This window comes from Mytilus californianus, unplaced genomic scaffold (genome assembly GCF_021869535.1).
Source record: "Mytilus californianus isolate M0D057914Y unplaced genomic scaffold, xbMytCali1.0.p SCAF_3, whole genome shotgun sequence".
Lineage (NCBI taxonomy): Eukaryota > Metazoa > Mollusca > Bivalvia > Mytilida > Mytilidae > Mytilus > Mytilus californianus.
In genome coordinates, this window is record NW_026262679.1 from 121,076,329 (window position 1) to 121,103,011 (window position 26,683).

Here is a 26,683-nt window from a genome sequence, read left to right on the forward strand (position 1 = left end):
ACAAGAAGATCGTTTCATATGACTTTAATATACGCACAAAAGGAGCAGTTCACATACCGCTTTGAAGTAGATTTTCTATTTCCGACAGTGAGGATTAGCCTTTGTCGGACGATTATGGTGTCGAGCTAACAGGATGTCGGACCAATCGGACCGGTGTCGATCTTATAGGGTGTCAGAATATCGGGGCTTAAACCATCAGTCAGTTGGATTTGCGCTAGCGGATTTAGGGGGGTTTGGGGGGGTAAACCCCCCCCCCCCCCCCCCCCCCCCGCTTGAAAATCTTAAAATATTTTTTGTATTAACTATTTCTTGTTTTAATGTTATCTTTACTATAAATTGAATATCCAGTACTGAATAGGGTGACACGTTGTCGCCGCACTCCTTTAAATATACACATGTCATAATTACATTGGCCCGAGGGAAACTTAATTGATAATTAGACTGGGATGAAAGGATTTAATTAAGACAGTCCAAGGCTGCTACCCCTATATTTTATTACTTTGTTGGTTTTATGTTTAAAACGACGTTTTCTGTTAGCTTGATTTGAAGACAAATATTTTTCACCTTATCATATCCATAAGAATTTTTTTTTAGAAAATGACACCAGCTGAATTTAAGGATACTGCAAACTTTATTTCCATATCTGTACCTAGTGCTCAAATGTATAGCATTCTAAATGAAAACTGGAATCCACCTAGTTCTTTTCCTTTTCATAAACAAGAAATGTACGGGTCCTCATCCACTTGTAACACCTATCGTGTAACTCTTGTCGCAAACTTACCTGCGACGAGTTAAAATCCTGTATAATAAGGCGGGTTTATACAAATTCAAAGATTTTTTTTATATTTATATAATCTTCTTTTAATTAATCCGCAGGTAAATTTCGCGCAAACGTGGATTTTTTCGCGCAAACGTAATACGCCGAATAAGGCGTCATAAAATAGACGATTGGTTAAGTTTTCTTGTTTTTAAAGTTCCGAGTAATTAGACGATGTGCGTGACTTAACATACAGTTTGTCCGCGAATCTGGCGTATTGCATTTGCGCGGATTTTGGTATTAACGAACACTACGTTTGCGTTAGAGAGAAATAAATAAGCTTTTACCTATAGATCTGTATATTTATCATGCTAATAGATAAAACTCACTGTTAAGTCGTATTATACATTTTACTGAGGAGGTCGGTCTTTTCACCACCTCGGCGAACACCCAAAAAGTGAATTAAAACTATGAAAAAACAATTATTACACATGTGCGTTTGCGAAAGTCTATCTATTATGTTATTGTTTCAGTTAATCAACTACATATATATTGACGTCATTATTGATGAAATGTCTATTTCAATATAATCATTGAAGGTATTATTTGGTTCTGGGCAGATGAACTATTTTTTTTATTTTTTTCAATATATATATTTATGTCATTTTTAATCTGTTTTGTCATTGTGTAGTTCAATTTCGCCTTCCTGATCCTTCCTTAGTTTTTTTAACAAAAAAAATAACAGTTATATTTCTTAATAAATATTTATTACGGTAATCTTGTATATATATTACCAAGGATTTGACATTGTATAGTACTTATTATACAAATCCTTGATATTGCAAAAATTTACAATATCAAAATAAGTTAAATTGTTCATCTCCTGGCTGACCCCCCGTCCTTTCATTTGTAGGGCGTTTTCTTTGGCATGGTTTTTTGGCGATTGATTTAGCTTTGTTTACAACTGAAAACTTTCCATCAGAAGACGAAGTAAATCAGATGAAAAAGAGTAGGCTGATCCTACTTCTTCTCAAACAAGTCAAACAACAGAAAGTGGAACCACTTCGTAAATTTTACGGACGCCATCACGAGTTGGTTGACCGTTATGGAATAACCGTTTCACAGATGATATCGGATATGTTCCTTATGTCGTAACTACAATACCCTTCCCTTTTCACGAATGTGACCTACCGAATTAGACTTTTTACCGGATTTGTAATAACATAAGCAACACGACGGGTGCCACATGTGGAGCAGGATCTGCTTACCCTTCCGGAGCACCTGAGATCACCCCCAGTTTTTGGTGGGGTTCGTGTTGCTTAGTCTTTAGTTTTCTATGTTGTGTCATCTGTACTATTATTTGTCTGTTTGTCTTTTAATTTTTGGCCATGGCGTTGTCAGTTTGTTTTCGATCTATGAGTTTGACTGTCCCTCTGGTATCTTTCGTCCCTCTTCTAGAAGTTACTAGGTGGTTAATACCTGGTAATGTTCGGTGGTGTGCGGTTGTGTTGGCGGTAAAAAGACCTACCGTACTGAGGAAATATCCATTTAATATGGTGGTGTTATTTGGACGATAAGTCAATAGCACATGCATTTTAGTCTTAACCGGTAATTTTGATCTGAACAGGTCTTAAAAGACTGAACAACACATTATGAAGTAAATTTTCTGACTTATCGACTTTAGTAAATTCAGGACTGAGGATGAATGAGACACTTTTCAGGTTTTTATCTATACCTACAAATCGACTGTAAGCAGTTATCTTACTAAACCTAGTGAAATAACCCATTGGGCAACATCTCGTGCACATCTGTTCAGACCATTAGGGAGCTACCATTTGATTTTTATGGGGGGGGGGGGGGGGGGGGGGGTGGTGGCTAGGATGAAATTTGAAAAAAAATAGGCAGGACGTACAGGAGTTTTGAGTAAAAAAAAGACAGGATGAGATTATTTGCAAAAAAAAAAGGCAGGATGACAATTTATGTAAAAAAAAAGAGTCAGGATAAACTAAAAAAAAAAGGCAGGACCGAATAGAGTGAAAAATAAAAAGGCAGGACCGAATAGAGGGAAAAATAAAAAGGCAGGACAAAATTTTTCATCCTAGCCCCCCATAAAAATCATATTGTAGCTCCCTTAGCTTGCACTCAATTAACTGTACAAAGCTACTGAACAGTACTGAATTGTCTGCAGGCAAATTGTATGAACAGTACTGAATTTATCGCAGTCAGTTAATATGAACAACCACTGAAGGACTGATTGATTGATTGATTGATTGGTGTTTAATGCCAATTTCAGCACTGTTGTGCTATTTCCTGGCGGTCAGTTTTTAGCTCACCGGGGCCCGAAGGGCCCCATGTGAGCTTATGCCATCACTTGGCGTCCGTCGTCGTCCGTCGTCTGTCGTCGTCTGTCGTCGTAAACTATTTCAAAAATCTTCTCCTCTGAAACTACTGGGCCAAATACCTTCAAACTGTAACTAAATGTTCCTTAGGGTATCTAGTTTATAAATTGTATCCGAAGTTTTGATCCATCGACAAACATGGCCGCCATGGCTAAAAATAGAACATAGGGGTCAAATGCAGTTTTTGGCTTATATCTCAAAAACTAAAGCTTTTAGAGCAAATGTGACATGGGGTAAAAATTGTTCAGTTGGTCAAGATCTATCAGCTCTGAAATTTTCAGACGAATCAAACAACCCATTGTTGGGTTGCTGCCACCGAATTGGTAGTTTTAACAAAATTTTGCAGTTTTTTGTTATTATTTTGAATATTATTATAGATATATATAAACTGTAAGCAGCAATAATGTTCAGCAAAGTAAGATCTACAAAAAAGTTAAATGACCATAATTGTCAATTGACCCCTTAAGGAGTTATTGCCCTTTAAAGACAATTTTACACAATTTGTTCATCAAGTTTGCTAACATTTAAAAATCTTCTCCTCTGAAACTACTGGGCCAATTACCCTCAACTTTTAATTAAATGTTCCTTAGGGTATCTTGTTTATAAATTGTATCCGAAGTTTGTATCCATTGACAAACATGGCCGCCATGGCTAAAAATAGAACATAAGGGTCAAATGCAGTTTTTGGCTTATATCTCAAAAACTAAATCTTTTAGAGCAAATGTGACATGAGGTAAAATTGTTCAGTTGGTCAAGATCTATAAGCTCTGAAATTTTCAGACGAATCGAACAACCCATTGTTGGGTTGCTGCCACCAAATTGGTAGTTTTAACAAAATTTAGCAGTTTTTTGTTATTATTTTGAATATTATTATAGATATATATAAACTGTAAGCAGCAATAATGTTCAGCAAAGTAAGATCTACAAAAAAGTAAATATGACCAAAATTGTCAATTGACCCCTTAAGGAGTTATTGCCCTTTAAAGACAATTTTACACAATTTGTTCAAGTTTGCTAACATTTAAAAATCTTCTCCTCTGAAATGCAGGTGAGCGAAACAGGCTCTTGAGAGCCTCTTGTTATTGGTGGAGGAGGCCGGAGAGAACCACCGACCTTCGGTAGGAAAACTGACAATCCTAGTCAATTAAGTCGAGCGCACCTGCCACGCACAGGATTCGAACTCACAACCTCAGTGTTAACAGGCAAGGGCACAATTGCACTGTCCACGCATACTACTATTTTATAATAATAATGGGTCACTACTTAAGTTTTAAGCTACATGTCTATTAAACAATGAATTAATTTAAACAAGCTTTTTTTATTAGTTGTTATTGGCTTTGAACTAACTGTCAGTAACTGAGTATACTCTCAGATCTTTATTTTGTGTCTTTTTTGTTGTGAGGGATGAATAAATACTCTGCCACGTCCAGTCTTTGTTTTTGTTGGATGATTTTCTGCCTTGTATCGATCTGATGAGTTAAGCCCTTTTCAACTGATTTTTAAAGTTTGTTCTTATCTTGTTCTGTTACACCACTGTCACACATTAGAGGGATGGTTGGCGCCTTCAAACATGTTTAACTCTACCTCATGCTTTATGTGCCTGTCCCCAGTCAGGAGCCTGTAGTTCAGTGGCTGTTGTGAAGGGGCGAACAAGGTGTATCTTTCTCCTTTCTCCTTTCTATTGTCTCCCGCCCTCAAACATGAAAAACTTATGTATAGGAAGCTCATTTTAATAGAAATCAATCAAATGTCTTGGTTTTTTGCTGGCTCATCTCTGTCTTGTCCTTTCACAAGATAGAAGTGTTGTTTCTTCTGCTTCAAGAACCTCTATAACTTTTTCACTGACTGTTAAGCTGTCTGCTTGCATTGAATTTGTTAAACAAATTCTATCAAAAATCAAATTCCAAGACAGACAAGATAAATTAAAAAAAAAGAACAAAGGTGAAAATAGATGTAATGTATCATTCATTACAAATTATCATCCTCAAGCAGAAAAACTTCAAAAAGTATTCAGGAAATACCGGCATATTATTAAAACAGATTCTACAATAGGTGCCAAATTCCATAAAAACCTATCAATAGGATTCAAAAGAAATAGAAACTGTGAATTAGTGCAAAGAGCTATAAAATAATATGTATAAACCTCACAGTTCCTACTAAATATTTAACTGTGCAGGACTGTGAGGTTTATACATATTATTTTATATTTTATGACTTTGAACAGGTTCTTGAAGCAGAAGAAACAACACTTCTATCTTGTGAAAGGACAAGACAGGGATGAGCCATCAAAAAACCAAGACATTTGATCGATTTCTATAAAAATGAGCTTCCTATACATAAGTTTTTCATGTTTGAGGGTGGGAGACAATAGAAAGGAGAAAGATACACCTTGTCCGCCCCTTCACGAAAGCCACTGAACTACAGGCTCCTGACTGGGGACAGGCTGATATTCTTATGACAAAACTTTCTTACCATGAAACACTTTATTCAACATTTATGGAAATAGGTTGAAATAGTTTGAAAAACAAAAAATCAAAATTCAAGTTAACAAATTCAAAAATTATAATTGATAAAAAAAAAAAACAATTAAAAAACTAATTTGAAATTAAAACTGTAATAAAATATTAAAAAATTAAAACAGTAATAAAAAATAATTAAATGAAAAAGAAAAACAAAAGGGATGGTCTCTGATGAAGGTTTGCCGGGAATAAACACCATTCCGAAAAAACCCTGAAACATTGCGTACACAGCACAATATCAATGTAAGGCCAGAGATATGATTCACACCTAAATGGGTGGATATTGGATCAGTTTCTATAAAATAATTGTTTTCTGGCTAACTTTTATTTTTTATATACATTTTTGTCTCCCTTTTCTACCCCTTTTCTCCTTTCTCCTGTCAATGTATCAAACCCTCTTCCCTGCAGGTGTAAGGTGTTTTTTTATAGTTGATTTTTGTATTAGCTGTGCTGTTTCTTTGCCTAGATAGGAGGTCATCGTCTGCAAATAATTTCACTGAATGACTGATGACTTGGATATCTTGTAGGTCGTTGGTTGGTTAGATCAGGAAACTAAGAACACATTAAAATTTGTACGGCGCATAAAAATTGGAAATATTTTTTAAACTACATACCCAAATGATATGGCTAAAGGAGAAGATTTTTGTAAAAATTAACAAACAACAATGACAGAAGATGACTGAAGATGGACACACAGTGATGAGTAAAGCTCACACATGCCCAAAGGGCCAGGCAGGCTCATAATAATTAACTTTATGGAATTGTGCCAATTAGATGTCATAGGTTGAAAAGAAAAACGTTATATGGTAGATATTTATGAACTGTCCTAATTCCTACAAAGAATAATAAGACATTCAAATCCAAGTATACATATTTTATTACAAAATATAAATGCCATCTAAAGCCTTACAGCCAGCATAAATATATTGTACAATTATGGTGGCAAGAAATTCTCAAAATACTATAAATTCTTTGTTACCTATTAAATTTCACCGTTACATCCTTACTACAATTAATTTTAATACAAAAAACCTAAAGATATGCAAATAGCAAATACTACTTTTCAAATAAGCTAAAACATAAGTTTCCATCAAAATTATTCTGTTACTTTAGTTTAAACTTTTTCTAAAAATAGTATAATGTGTGTAAACTTTCCAATTATCCATAAATGCAGTTAAATTAATGTAAAACAAACAAACAAGTTAAAATTTGGTTAAAATTAGGTTAAGATTTTATACAAAACAATTCTAGAGAATTAACAAAACCTACCAAACATTGACAACCTAGCATACCATTTACACTAACTTAAATCAGAGAAAATAATAAATATTTGTAATAAACACTTAGTGATAATTTAACAGTGATCATTAAAATTTTGGCACACTATGACTTGGAAGATGATATTCCACACAGCCTTATATATGTGAAAAGATCAAAAAGGTAGAAATTTGTATGAGTATTCTCAAAATGAAACTGAAGCATACATAAACATGTGTTTTGCAGTGATACAACAATATTATAAGATTATACTTTCTTTCAAGTTTGAATGATCTACATATGCAATTAATCTTCTCAGATCTACTTATACAATAAATCCTGTCAGATCTACAGTTATATCACAGTCTAGTACGTAATACTGTCAAATAAATTAAATGAATAGCACTACTAGTGGATATTTTTAGAAGGAGAACGCTTTCCTCTGTTTTCACATTTCTTGAGAGTATCTCTTTGTATTCTCTGAAATGACAAAAAGTTAATTACAAATTACTTGCACTAATGTTATGTAAAGAAGGTCAACTACAATGTTTCAGAAAAGAAACCCTTTTTAAATTTCAAATTCACATTTTTAAAACTGTTGACACGGAGATATGATGATTAAATGCTTAAACCACATCATAGACTTGCCATTAGTTGTAAACATTAAAACGACATCATCACATACTTTTACATGTAAACTATGTAAAGTTTCAATGTCAATGGACCATGACTGAATTGGTAAATAATCTTCATGCAATAGACTATTTTCATATTACCGACTTTTGACTCCGGATAATATAATTTTTCGACAAGTTACCTTTTCTGTGGTTAGACATCCTGGTACTCGGTCAAGTAAGAGAAACCAAAAGAAGAAAAATCAAACACATAATCGGTGCAATTTGAGGGGAAAGTTTTCTGTTTTCTGATGATTTTATCATGTTAAGAAAATATGAAGCAGTTAATTTTCCCCATAAATTGTATCGATTAAAAGCTTGATTTTTCTTTTTTTACGTTGCTCTTACTTGACCGTGTACCAGGATGTCTTACCACAGAGTAGGTAACCTGTCGAAAAAATATAAACTCCAGAGTCAAAAGTCGGTAATATGAAAAAGGTCTATTGATAAGTAACAATGCTAATATAACTGCATACCAAATATCATTGACTTACCTCTTAAACTGACTGAATCACTAACTTTAAATTAAACTAAAAGTACTTGTTTAAAGAGTAAATAATATGCTTTGTAATATGGTAATAAAATGCTTTGTATAGGGCAAATAAGATATTTCACAAACATGAACATATCACATTTCCTAAAGTTCTGAATTTGAAAAAGTATTTCTTTGATGTAAATCATGAAACAACTTTGCAATTTAATAAACTAAATAAACCATGAAATAACTTATAATTACCCTATTAAAAACTTTGGCTCTCAGTCTGTTTAATGAATAATCTTCCATTCTTTTCTCCTGGAGCTTTAGATTTTGCACTTCTGGCAGCTTTTTATAAAGCCTAAAAATAATAAACAGTACATATTACACAGGAAAACAACCCAAAAAGTGCACATAGACAACATGGATGTCCCTGCCCATAATAGTTAATAAAACCCTGCCTTTGTAAAAAATTTAAACAAAAAAAATTTACAAATTCAAAATTCTATAATGTTTTGAAAAATTGTATCATAATTAATGATTTTGTGTAAGTTATAAGTATTTACTGAATTACTACAGGTCTTGACATGCAATTGATTGAGGTAACATGTTTACTGAAGCATAACTGATCATTCCCTTTCATTGAAGCCTAGAAATCTTAGACGCTTATGTTCCTTGTACAATGAGCATTGTAAAATTTCAAACTATTGGAAAACAGAAAGTGAATAGAAGGCAGATGTAAAAATTGCTTACAAGCTACAACTCAACATTATTAAGCTGCAGACCAAATATAGAATCATTCTCTTTCATAGAAGCCAAGACAATTCTACCCAATGTATTTTGGACAAATGAATGTATGGACAGAGGGCAAAAGGAGTTTACCAGTTATTAGGACTGCTTGGGGATGCAGGTCAAAATAAATATAAAATGTGTCAAATTATAATCTGACCTGTGTTTATTGTTTTTTCAACATTGTTTTATAATTTCAAATAAATTTCTGAAATTCTCACATCTTGTTTTTTTCCACAGTATCAATTGCCATAACTCAAGAATTTATAATGTGAAAATCAATCTTATTCCACATGTGTTCAGTTGTCCCGGACAACATTTCCAGATTTCAAATGATTTTGTCAAGGCTTATGCATGTCAGAGCTCCAGATAAGAGTTCACAAATTGGGGTTTTTACCCACCATTTTTTATTTAATTGAGTGAAATAGTTTTTCAATTGCATTATTAATTCCAATTCACCCCTCAAGCAAATATCAAATTGGGTTTTTCACCACCAAGCTCCTTAACGTATTGGGTTTTTTCATCAACACAATATTGAATTTAGGCATGTTATAATCACATTCTATCAAACAGAGATGTTCATCCATCTTATTAATAAAATATGTTTCTTTTAAATGTGATAGCTATTTTATTTGGTTTATACACTGACGAGCAATTGTATGTTTAATCTGTGTCCGGTTTCAACACAGAGTTTTGTATTTTCCATAACTTATATTTACTGGTGGCACTAATAGGACAGTACCTAATTACCGTTCTAGAGCACATATGATCACCATTCAGTTTATTTAGGGTAGGTGTGGCTAATAGTTTTCAGATTTTTATGTAATATTTGTGAACATTAAGTGATGTAAGATAGTGTTGCCAGTCCCTATCACCTGTTTTCCAGACCTACTTAAAAAAAAAATAAGTAGCTCCCAGATTTAAGATCCTTGACCAGGTTTATAGGGTGGTTTAATGACTGAGACCACATTCAATTTACAAATAATCCTGCAACATCAAATAAATAAATGACAATGGTGTACTGCACTTGCCAATAAGACAACTACATGTATCTTAGGCATACAGAACAATAGACCAAAAACAAAGAAAGTGGCAAGCTACATTTACATTAAAACTAATATGTGTGTTCACTCATCAACTAAAATGAATTATATATTATGTATACACTTAAACTAAAAATAAGCAATTTTTTGTTTAATTTCATTTACATAAATCTGGGTTTACTTGTCCCTTATTAGAACTTTTGGTTTCCAATGCTGACTTCATATAAGTGATTTGGCCTTTCATGTTCCAACTGATTTAGTTCTGACGAGTTCTAACCCTGTTCTCGTTAAGGCACGCAAACACGCCATTGTGATAACACTAGCTGGGTCTTGTTTTCACCAGAATTCTTCAGCTCTCAAAAAGAAGCTAAAAGCATGCTTCTATTCAATATTTTTACCGGAAATCTACTTTCGTTTTAATTCATTGCTAAGTGTAATGTTAAATCCCGAGCAATACGAAAAGAATTATGATGACATGACTAACGCTAATTGGATAAAGACAGAGAAGATCGAAATGTTTTCATCACCACGTGTACCTTTAAGCATAGAAGTAATATTTAAAAAGAATAACAACGACTAATTAGCATGTATTAACAGCCTGCAGAGCTCTGTACTAAAGTCATATGATTTTATCCAATTATAGTCTCAGCGGCAAGACCCCTTTGGTTACTATCTGTGATACCGCGGTTGTAAAATGGCATCTGGAATTTCTTATCACTCACGTGTTTTTATCGAGTCCAGTAATTATAAAGCACCTGTGTGAAATCCGAGGTTTATTAATAAGAAGGTAGCGCTGTATCATATAAAACCTCTACCTTCAGAAAGAAGTCGTATGATGTAAAAAACTTGAAAAACGGACGAGAATTGTTCAACCTACAACAGTTTAGCATGGAAAATTGTATTTCATTTAGCATATTTTTGCTTTTTACCGTTTTTTTAAAACTGTTCTAAAAGTATTTTCCGGTTTAAAGCGGATCCCGAGTAAAACAGTTAAATACCGATGATTTGATCAGGTTTCACATGATGTTTAACAAAATAATGTAGACAAATCTAGACATAGATTTTTTTACTGTTGAAATGTGCAAAGTTTATCGAGAAGTATTCTATATTTATGTATATGTCATAAATGTCATTGATTACATTATTGAAAGTGGACAGCTAAAATAGGGATAATATGTTCGTAAACATATATTTTTTTAAAAAGTGTTTATTGTGGAATACTTGTATTAATATAACAAGCTACAGCAAAGATTAAAACAAACCGACAAAATGAGCTTGACGATATCTGTCTTATGGCAAATTCATTTTTACACGTATTAGTTTATGTATCAAGAACTATAAATTAAAGGATAGAACCGTTTAGAATTGTGAATATTTTAACTGACTTATACACAAAAGACTTTGATTATTCGTATTTAATAAAAGGGGGTCCAAACGTATTTTTTGTACAATCATCTTCTAAACTTACGGAAATGGCTTTTTAACTGTCTGTAAATATTAAAATTGAAAATGACCAAGCCTTGTTCTCCAATTTCATATGTGATAGCTGTCGGTACTATTAAGATCGAACTAACCAGAAATAGGAAAATTGGACTAAAATAAAAATTGAACGAATGACTATATTCGGCAGCGTACATCAATGGAATGTAACGAATGGACTATTCGGGTTACTTCGCACGTATATACGACAAAAACTTGTCTGTTCGTAGTTTTCCGTGAACACGAAAATGACCAAAAAGTGTCAGTGATTTGATCGATCACATGCGGAGAATCAATTTCCATGCCAGATATTAAACCAATTAACGAGTTATCGAAAGATGGGCGGTAACGCAGATGAAACCTTTGAAGTGACGACGTTGTTATTCCTTTTAAATATTACTTCCATGCTTTAAGCAACGGAAAATTTCAACAGGGACCCTTTCAACGCTCTATCTTTAGAACGAAAGGACATTTCCGATTTCCAATATTACAAAAATAGATTTACGCGACGACTATGTAATAGATAAGGGTAAACAGCGCACACGATAGCGACTAAAAGCGTTAAGAACTCATGGTTTTGACAAATTATTGGGTTTTCCTTTGCATGAATTGGGTTTTAGAACGCTGCAATGGGCACTTGCATTGGGTTTTCAATTATTTTTAATGCGTGATCACGCAAATACGCAGCTTATCTAAAGCTCTGGCATGTTATGAAATGGAAACAAATTTGATGACAAATGGATGGAATATGTAAAACTTAATGTGCTCATCACCTTATGGCAGGAAACATAATCCTCATATTTTTGTTGAAATATTCAGTAACACTGACATTTAAGTAAATATTTATCTGCTTTTTCACTGCACTATTTTTCTCTAAAATCAGTTAAATTTCTATTATAAAATGACTGTTGTAATGGTATATTTGCAGTGTTCCAGCTAGGATTTCAAAAGGGCAGGGTGCCAATCCTGAAAAAGGGCATTTAACTTGTGATATGATAATATGAAAAGGGCATGTTTTAATAAAGATTATAATCAAACATTGTTTGTTCATTGAATCACTGGTTATATATATACAAGAACAACATCATTAGCCCAGAGAAAAACTATCTTTCTACTTTTTAGGCTGAAAACTTATCAAGCAGCTTGTCACACAAGTTTTAAATCATTGCTTGGCACAGTTAAGCTTTATATGCAGTATTTTTTTAAAAATGTCCTGCTTTATTCTGTTTCTATGGTCTGACACACTTTACAAGTTTCACCTTTCTACCTTTTCTGTGCTTAATGGCAATACAGCACAAAACAGCTGTATAAAATGCACAATGTTAGGATATAGTGAACAGTGAAAATTTGGATTGAAAATAAAAAATACAGAAAAAGATGACCAAGGCACCCTACCAACCCTGCTACTAAGACCCTCTTTAAATTTTCCCATAACTCAAAACACCTAAACATATAAATTCTAAAGCCAGAAGAATGAAGACATATTTTATAATATCTTAGTAGGTTACTCAATGCTAGGAAAAAATAAGATTGAGTTATCTTTATTTGGGTGTGCTCCTTCTTTGGAGGATAATAAACAGTACGTAGAAGATGTAAATACGATCAACAATATGGCGGCCGATTTTGTTATTTTCGTATAAAAAATGAAGGAAGTCAATGAAAAATACGTCTTAATTTGCTATTTATTTCACGGAAAACAATAAGAACAATGTTTTTAACGAGTTGATTATGGTTTTCGACTTTCTGTCAATTACGTTTTCTCCATAAAACTACGGTAAACATTGCTAATTGTGCCCAAGTTGTATGAACATTTCTTCAAGTTCAAAGACAAATGCCGACTGACCGATTCTATTTGAATGAATTAATGTTGATGATCATTAAATGACCCATCCGATAAACGGATTACCTATAACAACAGATAATGACACCTGTTGTAACCGTTGATTAGCTTGGGGTCGTAAACAAAGTCATATATATACTTGTCGCCAGGTAAATTTTCGTAATTGGCTGATCATATCAATACGAACAAAATAATATACCAATCGATCTTCAAAAAAGGCAGGGCGCCCTGCAAACTGTAAAAAGGGCACAGGGCGGCACTCGGGAAAGGGCGGGCGGACCGCCCTGTGAAAACGACCTAGCTGGAACACTGATTTGTATGCAAAGATCCAAAACAAATTTCAGCACTTAACTGTCCTTTGTTAAGAGAAACTTTTTTGTATTTTAACTATATCCTTGTGACATAATAACACCTTGTTAACACTTCTCCTCTGCGAGCACATGTCCTAAGCTTTCATACAAAGAGTGTTTGTCATTATATGTAGTTGACTAATCAGCTCAAAATCTACAAGCATCACAAAGGAAAGTCAAACAACTATTGGAGTTTGGTAGGAAAATAATTGAAGAAAAGACTGATGGCCAAAGTAACACTAAATGACTAAGCCACTGACTTTCGAGGGCATATAATATGTGAAAAGTTTATTCTTTCATCTTCAATACTTACTTTTGAGTTTGTTCTATCATTTCACCTTTTGAGATTGCCCGTCTTTTGGGTTTATGAAGGTTTTCTGCAAAATTAACATAAAATCAATCATTATCATTGAATGTTGTTATTAACCTTTATTCTAAATATTATAAATATTCATGAAATATTTTCCACTTGGCATTAAGCAAACAGCACTCAATCAATTTACTCTATTGTATTTAATAAGAACCAAGGGCATTTTTCTTTTCAAGTAATTATATCCTCCACTAAACCTTATACCAATTCTTTAGTCACTTTAAGTGTCCCTACCCCCTCCATACAACCATTTCTTTTTTTTCTGAAATCGCCCTTTTATGATTTAATAAATAATTAGAATCCACATTATGTCAACAAATTGTCTCTATAATCATACCACTTAATGGATGTGCCTCTGGATTTGCCTCTTTCCTTCTCTTTTCTTCTGCAAACAATCTATTTCTTTCTTTTTCTAGCATATCCTGTAATGTTCTTTCCTTTGAAGCTAATGCAACTCTTTTTTGTCTGGCCCTTAACTTAGAAATGGCATCTTGTTTGTATGTTTGGAATGCTTCCTGAAAATTAAAAGAAATACTGAATGGAGACCAGAAATAAAACAAGATGTACTGTGAACTATTCCTAACTCACAACACCCCATAATAGCATTTGGTAAACATGGAGTTGATGAGCAATGGATGTGAAAACCCATCTCACAGTATAGCATGCTCAAATGAAGCTTTATTACAAATTTCGGGAAGCTCAGATTTGTATTTTGTGAGAAAATGCTACAAAAAAATTCATTCATTGCTATTTTGCTTGAAAATATATAAGTATTGGTTCTATTAAAACAACAAGTTGATAAGCAATAGATGTTTAAAATGCCAGTGGTTGGCATGATACGGGTTATGTTCTTCTCATATATTTTATGATGGTATGATACTAAACCCCTAACGGGAGGGATTATGCTTGATTTTCATATGATGAAGACATAATCTTTCAATCAGTCTAATTGAAGTCTGGAGCTGGCATGTCAGTAACTGCTAGTAGTCCTTTGTTAATTTATGTACCATTGTCATTTTGCTTAGTTTCTTTTGTTACCTATTCTGACATCAGACTGGGACTTCTTTTAAACTGAGTTTTACTGTGCGTATTGATGTGTGTTTGTTTATTCTACATTGGCTAGAGGTATAGGGGGAGGATTGAGATCTCACAAAACATATTAAACCCCGCCACATTTTTGCACCTGTCCCAAGTCAGGAGCCTCTGGCCTTTGTTAGTCTTGTATGTTTTTTAATTTTAGTTCATTTATATGTTTTGGAGTTTAGTATGACGTCCATTTTCACTGAACGAGTACACATTTTTATTTCGGGGCCAGCTGAAGCCCGCCTCCGGGTGCGGGATTTTCTCGCTATGTTAAAGACCCATTGGTGGCCTATGGCTGTTTTCTGCTCTTTGGTCAGGTTGTTGTCTCTTTGACATATTCCCCATTTCCATTCTCAATTTTATCAAACACAGCACATGAAAAAGCATGCTCATTTGAAACTTGACACCAAATTTCAGGAAGCTCTGATTTGTAGATCCTGAGAAAAACAGGGACAATCGACAGAGGTAAACCAGAACTAACAACTATCATATCAAAACGTCACCAGTACTTGTAGTCTTGAACCCAGAAATAAGGCTAGATAAATTTCATTTTAATAAAACGGTCAATTTTCATTATAATGCTGATTATTTCTATGTTAGGGAAATTGTAACCATACCACCACCATTTTTCAGGCATATTTTGTGAAATTTTGCAATGATGTGTTGTCATTTGAGAATGACTTGGATTGAAATAGAAATAAATTGCGACCACACTGTAACTCACCTGTAGAGTTAATCTTGACAAAGGTTTAGGGTCAAAGTTCTCTTCATCAGACCTTTCCTCGTCCAGCTCTTTATAATGACCTGTTGTGTCAAGGTCAAATTTAGAACTCTCCCCTATAGATTTATTGACTGGGTTATCAGCAACAATATCCTTCCATGCAGTAGATGAAACAGACTTTGGTTGCCATGGTTCTTGACTAACAGCAAAAGCCTGTCTTTCTTTCAATGGTTTTCTCCATGGTTTGGTCTGGCCCATTGGAACAAACCAAGTAAGACCACCTAAAAATACCAAACTCTATTAAAGTACATGTACATAATTTTACATTCTAACTTTATTCACTATGATTCTAATCCTGCCAGGTCTCTTTAAACATTCGTGTATTTGGATCTTTGAAAATATTTTTTTTTTTCAAAAATTTCTCACACCTTCATTTTTTGTACAATTTTTAGAAGCCTTAATTGATCACACTTTGGGATATATAAAGGTTATCATGTTTATATTGAAAACCAACAATCACATCCACTTCACCAGTGTATATCACTGTATAGACACAAGTTATAATATAAAAGAAATCTTTCAAATTATTTGAAAAAGATGTTGCTGGAAAATTTTCAGTTAATATTATATTTACATAAATATACCTAAATTTCATATAATTGATATAATTAAGCAAAATCTATTATATTCTGAATTTTCTTTCCCAACTGTCAGGCGAAAAAAAAAGATATATATTCTGTTGCTGATTTGGAAATTCTACTGCCTACACATGACAAATAGATTAGTAACTAATAAGAAGTGTTACAAGGGCAGATTTCTTCTCTAATATAATGGAAAGGTTTATGACAGATATAAATGTTGAAGGTTTGTTACATGCAAGGATTGGGACAGTATGTGATATACATATTCAATGAACTTTTTTCAGAGTCCAATTTAATATAAAAGTAAATAATCTGTCTTCTTCCTATTATTAACTTTAAATTAATTTCCCACCAAAGGGAGCATAAATGGTACAAGGGTTGATTTTGGTAACATCACGTATGCGTTGAAAGACCTTCAATAATTTGGCAGGCGATAAAACTCTTTCCTGTTTTCTTTCCTTTTCAGGATTTAAAATCATCATAAAGGAGTATAAACAATTTACCGCAAATTTGTTAATCTTCAAATAGTATGACTATAAATAAAACAAACATACAATAATAACCTGCTGGAGGTCATCACTTCATATTAATAGTTATTTCATATGAATGTTTTAAATGTTATAAAAAAAATCTCAAATACAATGTAATTGCATAAACAATGTAAGGTATATTTTAGTGACCGTACATGAAAGTTCCTTCATCATTATTCATTTTAAAGCACCAGCAGTTGTAGTAATGCCTGTTCAAATTTATGGGTCTAATATAAATCTCTTCAGCTGTACAGCTTTGGATGGTGTCACTGTCAAGGTATCGACAGGTATCGACAAGCATTAAGCTAACATTCAACTGTTTGGAGATGATATAAACTTATTGTGATTTTACAAATAAACTTTCCCATGGATAAAGCCACACCTGGGTAATACATAACAAAATATATATATAAACATGGCTGAAACTAAACTAAAGATTATATAACTTATAAAGAATAGAAAAGAAGAAATAAAATAAATGAATAAATAATCATGCCTCTAAACTGTCTTTTAATTGGAAAATGATCAAGATTCTCATATTTTTTTTAAAATGTCAAATTTAAGCAATTTACAAAAATTATAAAAATTACTAGATGCTGTAAGTTTGTGGATGTAAATCCAACAATGAAGTGTAAAGTGAACCTACCAGGAATCCAATTTAATACATTGATAATATAATTATCTTTTAAATTTAAAGATTTCTTGATCATTTTAAACTAAAACCTACACCTGTTTGTGTCTTACCCGTACGAAATCCTTTCCTTTTCAACCTTTGTTTTTTATCTATAGCACATCAAAAAGTAAAAATCAAGACAATGAAAGAAAAGCACACTTTTGAAATTCTTTTTTTTTTTTAAATTTTCATAGGGCATTTACACCTATCAAACAATAAAAACATATTGTAGATTTTTAACTTGTCTCAAAGACTTTTTCAAAAAGAAAAAACTTCTAAAAATTAACATAAATACATTTTTTTAATAAATTTAATTTTAAAATATCACTTTGAGTGTATCCAAGATAAAATTGTCGATAATTATTCTTACATATTTAAATTTTACAAATTAATTGTGACTTTATTGTCTATAAAACAATTTAACTTTAAAGACAGAATAAATGTACTTGAAATTTTCAATATTTTCTAACACTGATTTTTGTCACATGGGTCAAGGAAACACTTGTGTGCCAGAGTAATTCATTATGAAAGAGTAAAAATAAGAACAGACAAACACACACATTGCAGCAAGAAATTAGAAGCAAAACACTTCACTCCATGAATCTCTAAAAAAAAAATTATCAAATGATATCTTACCATTTGGACTGTCTTGGAGTTTTCCTGCTAAATCATCATCTGGAGTTTCTGGTGTAAACATTCGAGATTTAGGTGGAGGTGACACTTTCATTTCTTTTGTCTCTTCATCAGATTCTGGAAGGAAGACGCGATGTTTTGGCGGTGACTTAGATCTTTTTGTCTTACGTCCAGGTCCTGCTGTTTTTTGGCGTTGAGGTGGTGATATAGACCTACTTGTTAATGTTCTGTCAGGAGAAGTAGAAGAAAAGGAATCAATGGGAGAATATGATCTTTGTCTCTGCTGCCCTGAATCGAAAGTTTTGACACTGCGTTTGAAAGATGATGACATTAATGGGACAGATATGACGCCCTGATCCTCCCTAGGTGGTGACCATGACCTACATGGACTTGTCTGTACTGCTTCTGATCTTACATAAACATCTCGAACTTTCCTCTTACTTACAGGACTTTTTACTATTGGGGATGGCACATTAGTAGAAGCATCTTTCAACTTTCTTGATTTTGGAGATTGCGATCTTTCTCTCCTTAGTGTTTCTGTGTCTACAAAGTCAGTTTTCATTTGATTTTGCTTGTCCTTTGTTTTCTTTTTCTCTGATTTCCCCGGTTTTGGACTTCTAATTTTTCGAACAACTTGTAAATCTTCAGTGGAAGCTTCAGATTCATCTCCTTTTCCTCCCTGTCCAATGGAAGCCATATAGGCATCTAACATTCCACCATGCTTAGCCTTTTTCGTTCTGACTTTTTGAATTTCAATGCTGCTATCCTTAGTTGATGTAGTATCACCAGTATTAGCCACAGAGTCAAATGAATCCTTGTTGTTATCTAATGATTCCACACTAATAGTAGTTTCACTTCCAAATAAAGTAGATGACTCTGAACTAGCTGCTGCCGATGTCGTAGAGACGTAATGTAACTCAACATCAATAGCCTGATCAGATAATTTTCCTTTCTTTTTAGCAGTAAGCAGCATTTCAAGTTTTTTCAATTTGTCAAGTCTTTTAATTTCTTTTCTTCTTTCTTTGTCAATTTTTATCCTTTGACTTTCAATTTTGTCCTTGAGTTTATTCATGAGTGGATCAATCACATGTCTTTGTCGAGATTTTTTAGACTTTCCTTGATTTGAATCCTCAGCTTTTATTGGAGTAGCCTCGAAACTTGCATCCTCTGCTATGGAATACAAGGTGTCAATACTGTCACCATGAACTGGGATATCAACCTTTGCCTTCTTAGAACCTTTCATTTTATTTTCCATTTCTTTTTTCTGTTTTCCTTCAACACTTGAATCAGGTTTGCTGCTTTCTTTCTTATGTTTTCCATGTAGTTTTTTCTTCTGTTGCTCTTGTAGAATGTCTGCATAACTTCCATTACTTTCTTCCTCACTTAATCTTCGTAAATTCTGTAGTTCCTGTCTTTTTCTTTCACTTCTTGAGTCTTTCCTTTGTTCTTGACGAGACTTTTCTGCCAATTCTTGCATAATTCTACGTTCTTTAGCTTTTTCATAAGTTCTTTCATCAGTAATTTTTTGCACTATATGTTTCGTTGGATTTTTCAATAGATCAGTGATGGCTTCCATTCTTGATGAATTTATAGTGCTTGTACTTTCATTCTGGTTCATTTCCTGAAATTTTAGCCATAAATCGTTAATATTTGGAGCAAGTTCTCTGTGTGATTCCTGTTCAAGTTTTCTTTGCAGTGACTTTGCCCTTTCATTGGGCGGCACATGATCATACTCAGCACCAAATTCTTTCTCATCAGTGGAATTCTGTAAATATCCTTTCTGTTTCAATCTGTAAGGAGATAACGATGAAACATAACAGCAATCAGAACCATATGTACATTTGAATTGTTTTATATTTTTTCATGTCAGGACCTTTGATAGCCGATTATGCAGTATGGGTTTTGTTCATTGTTGAAGACTGCATGATGACATATAGTTACTTGCATCTATGTCATTTGGACCTTGGTAGATAGTTGTCTCATTGCCAATCATAAAACATCTCCTTATTTTTAGATACACAATTTTTCTCACAAAATTAATCATTTACAGTGTAAGCTCTTTAATAGTGAAATCTAAGCATATATATTTCACTAGTGTTTTATTCAGTTTTGATAACCCAGGTTATGTATTAGTATATAAGAATAAGTTAACATTTATAAACATGTCAATTAACATTGAATAAAACTGAGATGAGACAAAGCTTCATGTTTCTTCATTGTATGTAAGATTTATTATTGTTTGATTAATTTCCAGTGGCATCCTTTGTTTACAATCTGACTCCATTGAAAACAATATGCAATTATAGATTATCGTTGGTGATCTCAACGAGATTGATTTTCTCGCTTGAGCCGGTACGGCGAAAGTGAGAAAAGCAATTGAGTTCAGATGATCAATGATAATCTGTTTATCACTAATTTAACTATGACGACGTTGTTAATTTCACTGACAACAGCATGTGCGCCCTTAGTTTCTAGCGATAATTTTTCATATCACTCTACTGTGCTGAGAAAGGAAATTATCAGTCAGTAAGATCAAAGGAAAATTTTGTAAAATAGCGATAAAATAGTTTATTCATTCTTAATTGTAGAATTATTGATATTGATATGAATAAACTCTTAAATACATTTAACAATCAATGTACTGTTATATATCCACAATGTCCTGGTATATGTCCACAATCTTTTTATCTAAATAAACTGTAATATTACCTTCTTTGTAATTCGTATTCAATCTGAATTTTTGCCTTTTCTTCTTTCACCATTTCTTCGAAATCTTGGTCAGGACACTGAAAAGGTAATGATAAGTATTATTTATTACTTCAACCAAAATCATTTTACATAACACAAGGTCAAAAACTCACATATTTTGGTACTTTAAATATGTGATTTTAATTTTTCATTTGATTTGGAGTGTTTTCATACATATTTTACATAATGTCATAAGATTTGATTCTGTATAAAATCAAAACATAAAAGTACGGTTTAAAACATTTATTGTAATAAAACTATAGTTCCAGAAATGCAGGTGGATGCATAATTTTGACAACCAAATAAACTTGTTACATGATTGTTAAAACTAGCACACAACAACTAATTGAATTTTCTTTAACAAATATACAATTTATTACTTTCACTCTTTTATGAACTAATTAAAAGTTTTTACTTTCATGTCCAACATCTGGTTAAATGAGTCATATACAAACTGACAATAATTATCTAATATTAAAACTTGAGCCAGTTCACAATCATTGACCATAAATTCAAGTAAGGTGAATAACTATAAAAAAAATTTGCCAGTGACATTATGAGAATCCATTGTGTGCTTTCCACACCTTAGATTGTTGCATTGGGAAAGTTGTTGCAATGTGAATGAGATGTCCCCAAGTGTTAATTTTTTGTGAGTTCATTAAAGATTTTCATTTAAATGACATTCAGTGATAATAAAAGTAACTATAAAATTGTACAATACAATGTCAAGTCAAGGTGAAATGCTATTTAATGACCACATGACTGATATCAAGACTTGTGTAGTAAATGTGAATCCTGTGCTGAAACATGAAGACTTACATTATAAGGTGTACTACAGCGCTGTAAATATAATGCTTACTTTATTAGATTTAGCAGAAATATCAAAGGATAGTATAAAACTTTGATGAAAACTTTCATGTTTATACTAAGCAGCATAAATCAAGAATCACTTTCTAGTAAATTGTTTGAAAAATTAATTTTAATCTTTCCATGTAAAGAATAAAATCTCTGTCATATTAATCTAGATAATATCTGTTCTCTCTAAATATAAATTTGTAACAATAATTATAGGCATTTATATTTTCCCAAACCAACTCTGTACTGAAAAAAACAGAACATTACTAAGGACAATTCTATTACTGTCTAATATAGACTTTAGTGCCTGTAATAAACCTACCCTGGGTAATTCTCTAAATTCTAGTTCCTCTGTATCATCATCAATTAACACTTGGTGATGAGTCATACCAGTCCTAGGGGGAGGTTCCTTACGTGGTCTATACATATCATAATAATTCTGTCCCTTTTCTAACGTTCTTCTTTCTTTAGGTGGCTCAGTATCTGGTCCTCTGTTGAGAAGCCTTTCATCCCTCACATAGTCAATAACTCTGTCAGTTTGTCTGTAGCCTGGATTAATTGTGTCTATGTGTGGACCTGGGTCCAACACTGCTGGTCCTGGATCAAGAGGTCTAACATTTTCCTCAGAAGATTGTCTTTCTGATGTAAAATCAGGACCTCTGTCTAAAGGTCTAACTGTTTCCCGAAGACTGGATTCTGAAGAGCTTGCCCTTGATCGGTAGTCTTGTCCCCTGTCACTAGGTACAACTGGTTCTCTGTTTACATCAATTTTTGGATTTCCAGATTCCAAAGATCTAATTGGTTCTCTGCCGCCTGGTTCTAGACCTTGACTTCCAGGTTCTAATCTATCATGTTCTATTTCTCTCCATGCTATAGTTCTCATTGGGAAACTATCATCCCCAGGTCTATCGTAAGCCTTATTATAAGGAGTGGAACCTGGTTTATCATCTATGTTTATACCATCTCCAATTTCTCTCTGAGAAAACTCAGCCATTCTATCATAACTATTTTCCTCTTGTCTGGTTATAAAATTTGGTCCCTTCTCCAAAGGTTTGACATTCAACCTATCTTCCATCAGCTTTTCATCAACATTTCTTCCCCAGTTAGCACCATTTGCTAAAACAGCGGGTGATGCCATTGATGTGTGGTGAGAATAGATTGGAGATGGTTGGTTAGACAGTTCCATAAAACGATCTCCATACATTGGAGAGGAATATTTATGATCAACATCTGGAAGTGTTGCTAAATCAGTTTCAGATCTAGATTTTGTTGGTTTTGGTTCATACTGTTCTCTTTCATAGTTGTCCTTATATACACGACTATCACTTCTGGGATCAGAATGTTCATGATGTCGGGTAGAACGTTTGGGAGTAGCATACTGGTCTCCTGGATCAGACCTAGTACTGAGAGTTAACCTATCATCATATTGACCTGGTATCCTGCTGGTAGTAAAATCTTCTCGATTTCCCATGTCACGTCTATACGAGGACAAGTTACTGCCATGAGAACTGGCTAAATCACTTCTCGGATTATCTACTCCACTATCAGTACCAGATCTTTCTTTGTCATCCTACAATTAAAAACATGAATTTTTATTATTGCATCAACAAAGCATAAAAAGTGAAATTTAGAAAGAAAACACATATTTTTACTATTGTATCAGTCAGGCATAAAAAGAGAAATTTAGAAAGAAAACACATATTTTTACTATTGTATCAGTCAGGCATAAAAAGTGAAATTTAGAAAGAAAACACATATTGTTACTATTGTAGCAGTCAGACATAAAATGTGAAATTTAGAAAGAAAACACATATTTTTACTATTGTATCAGTCAGGCATAAAAAGTGAAATTTAGAAAGAAAACACATATTTTTACTATTGTATCAGTCAGGCATAAAAAGTTCAATTTAGAAAGAAAACACATATTGTTACTATTGTAGCAGTCAGACATAAAATGTGAAATTTAGAAAGAAAACACATATTTTTTCTATTGTATCAGTCAGGCATAAAAAGTTAAATTTTGAAAGAAAACACATATTTTACTATTGTAGCAGTCAGACATAAAATGTGAAATTTAGAAAGAAAACACATATTTTTACTATTGTATCAGTCAGGCATAAAAAGTGAAATTTAGAAAGAAAACACATATTTTTACTATTGTATCAGTCAGGCATAAAAAGTGAAATTTAGAAAGAAAACACATATTTTTACTATTGTATCAGTCAGGCATAAAAAGTGAAATTTAGTAAGAAAACACATATTTTTACTATTGTATCAGTCATGCATAAAAAGTGAAATTTAGAAAGAAAACACATATTTTTACTATTGTATCAGTATAGCATAAAAAGTTAAATTTAGAAAGAAAACACATATTGTTACTATTGTATCAGTACAGCATAAAATGTGAAATTTAGAAAGAAAACACATATTGTTACTATTGTAGCAGTCAGGCATAAAAAGTTCAATATAGAAAGATAATACATATTTTTACTATTGTATCAGTACGGCATAAAATGTGAAATTTAGAATGAAAAACAAAGATTAGCTTGTTTTTTTTCCTTTGTATTGTCTCAAGTAAAAAAATATTTTATAAATAAAATACATGTGCACACTCAGTAAAAACAACCTTCCTATAAAAGATTTTATATGTAAAATACAAGTGTTCACACAGTAAAAACAACCTTTGAATATGAACTTTACTGAATTCATTAATTACAATTCTTATTTCCATCTATTAACAGAATGAAATTTGGCAATGTTTTAACAGACTTACAGCTAAAGATTTTTCATCAATTGTAGACAAAGTGTCTTTTTTATCTGGATTCTTGGTGCCATAAATTCCTGAAGTAGGAGGGGCATCTTTCCTGGATCCTAGGTATTGTACTGGGAAAGATGGAGCAGTGGCGTCATCAGAACCTATAACAATAAAAGATTATCATATTGAATTCACATTTCATTTCTCAGGTAAATGGGAACAATTCAGTTTTGACTATTTTGTAGTACAAATCAAAAAAGTTGCAAATGTGTGAATTTTGTCATACTGTGAATTTTTATTTAGATTTTTACCAAGGCAATAGAATTATTGCATGGGAACAGTATATGTCAACTTTAGAACGTGATCTTAAATCAAATAAATAAAATTAAATATTTGAAAACAGGTCGAGTGATTATAATTCACTGCACTTGAATAATTATGAAAATCATTAAATATAACCCCAAAAAAGTAATTCATGAATTGCACATAGTCGTAATTTAACCACTTTATGGTCACAAATAAACTTTATATACTTTGGGTAATGATTTATGGTATACTTACAGCAAAAGTAATTTTATATAATAGCAAACAATTCAAATTATTTTTAAAGACTGACTGATAGATATTATTTGATGAATATGTTATTATTAAAGTCCTGTTAAGCACCAATTTTTGAATCTGTAGTACTTTTAGGCAGGAATGGATATCAAACAATAGATAGTTTCCCATTGAAGTAATTTGAGGAAGAGTTGTTTCCCTTTGCTGCCATGTTGCAGGTAATATACACAAATGTCTCCATAAATCAACCAAATTTAACTTGATATACTGACAGCTAGACTTAAAACAATTTTAATTTGTTTAGGCTTGTATAATTCATCCCTGTAATATAGTTCATATCTCTGTACAGACTTCTTTGTATCACATGTTTTAATTTGGTTTAGTCAAATAACAAACTCCACAAGTTGCCCCTCCAAAATGGTGACCAAGGGAAATAACTCAACTCAAATTATGTCATATAGAAAACTATATATTTAGTCTCAGTCATGTCAAAAATATACATGTTAGCCTAAACTTCCATATCTCTCTCTGTTTCAAAGCCTGGTCAGTAAAAAACAATGTTGATCATGTTACAATATCACATCTCATGCAAATTGGTCATATTAATTAACATGCAGAATTTCAATTTTAGTTTGAGCTCAAACCTCACTTTATAATGTTATTCCAAGTACATAGGATCCATTAATTTTGGTATGCATTCAAAAATTAAACAGTGACAAATACACTGAATATAAAATCAAAACATACCATGCTTAATTCCTTATAAAACATGTACAATTCCAATATAGCCATTATGCGCTTAGCTTGCATTTAAAAGCTAACTATCAATTCTCAATTCATTAAATTTACCATAAAATTTTGAATTCATAATATACAATTTTAAGGACTATACATTTAATTTGAATGATTCCTACTTCTGTACTAGAGGTACATATTTCAATTACAAATATTTGATTTTGCGATCTAGATTTTTGAAGAATTTTTGGTACACAATTTACATTCTTTTAATATGCTTAATGTTGTGACCTTACTGGACATACATATAAAAGAAAATTGAAACTCATACTATTATAAAACTTCTAACCAACTCATTGATAGTATCCTGGAAATATGTATCAGTAGTTGAATAAATCCAAATTTCATAAAAGGAGGACAAAAAATATTTGAAAATAAATCATACACTAAAACATTCAAATCATTCCATAATTGTAACAAACTGTTAAATAAATACAAATATACAGCAATAAAGCACCAGCTGTTTGTTACCTAGGTAATATGTGCTAGGGTTCCATGTAACCCTTCTTTGTGCTGAAAACCAAAACTCAAATGTATTATGCATGGAATCAACTACATCCCAAGATAATTGTGGCCGACATCCATAAAACAATTTAAATGATATTATACTATTCATCCTATTTTGTAACAATAATTTACATCAACAGATAACTTTTAAAAAGCAAAATATTTTTAACAAAAGGCAAAATTATGCAATTGCTATTCTGAGTATAAAAAGGTGATATCTACAGCTACATCA

The 26,683-nt window shown here is 32.5% G+C and overlaps 1 protein-coding gene across 9 annotated transcripts in view; it reads right to left on the reverse strand.

Moving 5' to 3' along the window:
- Positions 1–6,534: 6,534 nt before the first annotated feature.
- Positions 6,535–26,683, reverse strand: part of LOC127735974 (microtubule-associated protein futsch-like) — a 40,943-nt gene continuing 20,794 nt past the window's right edge. For 5 of the 9 annotated variants that reach the window (XM_052246447.1, XM_052246451.1, XM_052246453.1 and 2 more), the window contains 12 exons: positions 26,416–26,457; positions 24,610–24,752; positions 22,159–23,406; positions 21,801–21,821; positions 20,943–21,019; positions 18,237–20,023; positions 17,672–17,710; positions 15,760–16,037; positions 14,290–14,467; positions 13,896–13,959; positions 8,343–8,442; positions 6,535–7,412 (listed from right to left, as the gene is read on the reverse strand). In XM_052246447.1, coding sequence (XP_052102407.1) covers positions 7,341–7,412; positions 8,343–8,442; positions 13,896–13,959; positions 14,290–14,467; positions 15,760–16,037; positions 17,672–17,710; positions 18,237–20,023; positions 20,943–21,019; positions 21,801–21,821; positions 22,159–23,406; positions 24,610–24,752; positions 26,416–26,457 — 4,049 coding nt within the window. In that variant the 3' untranslated portion in view covers positions 6,535–7,340. The remainder of the gene's footprint in view (positions 7,413–8,342; positions 8,443–13,895; positions 13,960–14,289; positions 14,468–15,759; positions 16,038–17,671; positions 17,711–18,236; positions 20,024–20,942; positions 21,020–21,800; positions 21,822–22,158; positions 23,407–24,609; positions 24,753–26,415; positions 26,458–26,683) is intronic. The other 4 variants (XM_052246452.1, XM_052246448.1, XM_052246449.1 and 1 more) reach the window with 3 other exon arrangements.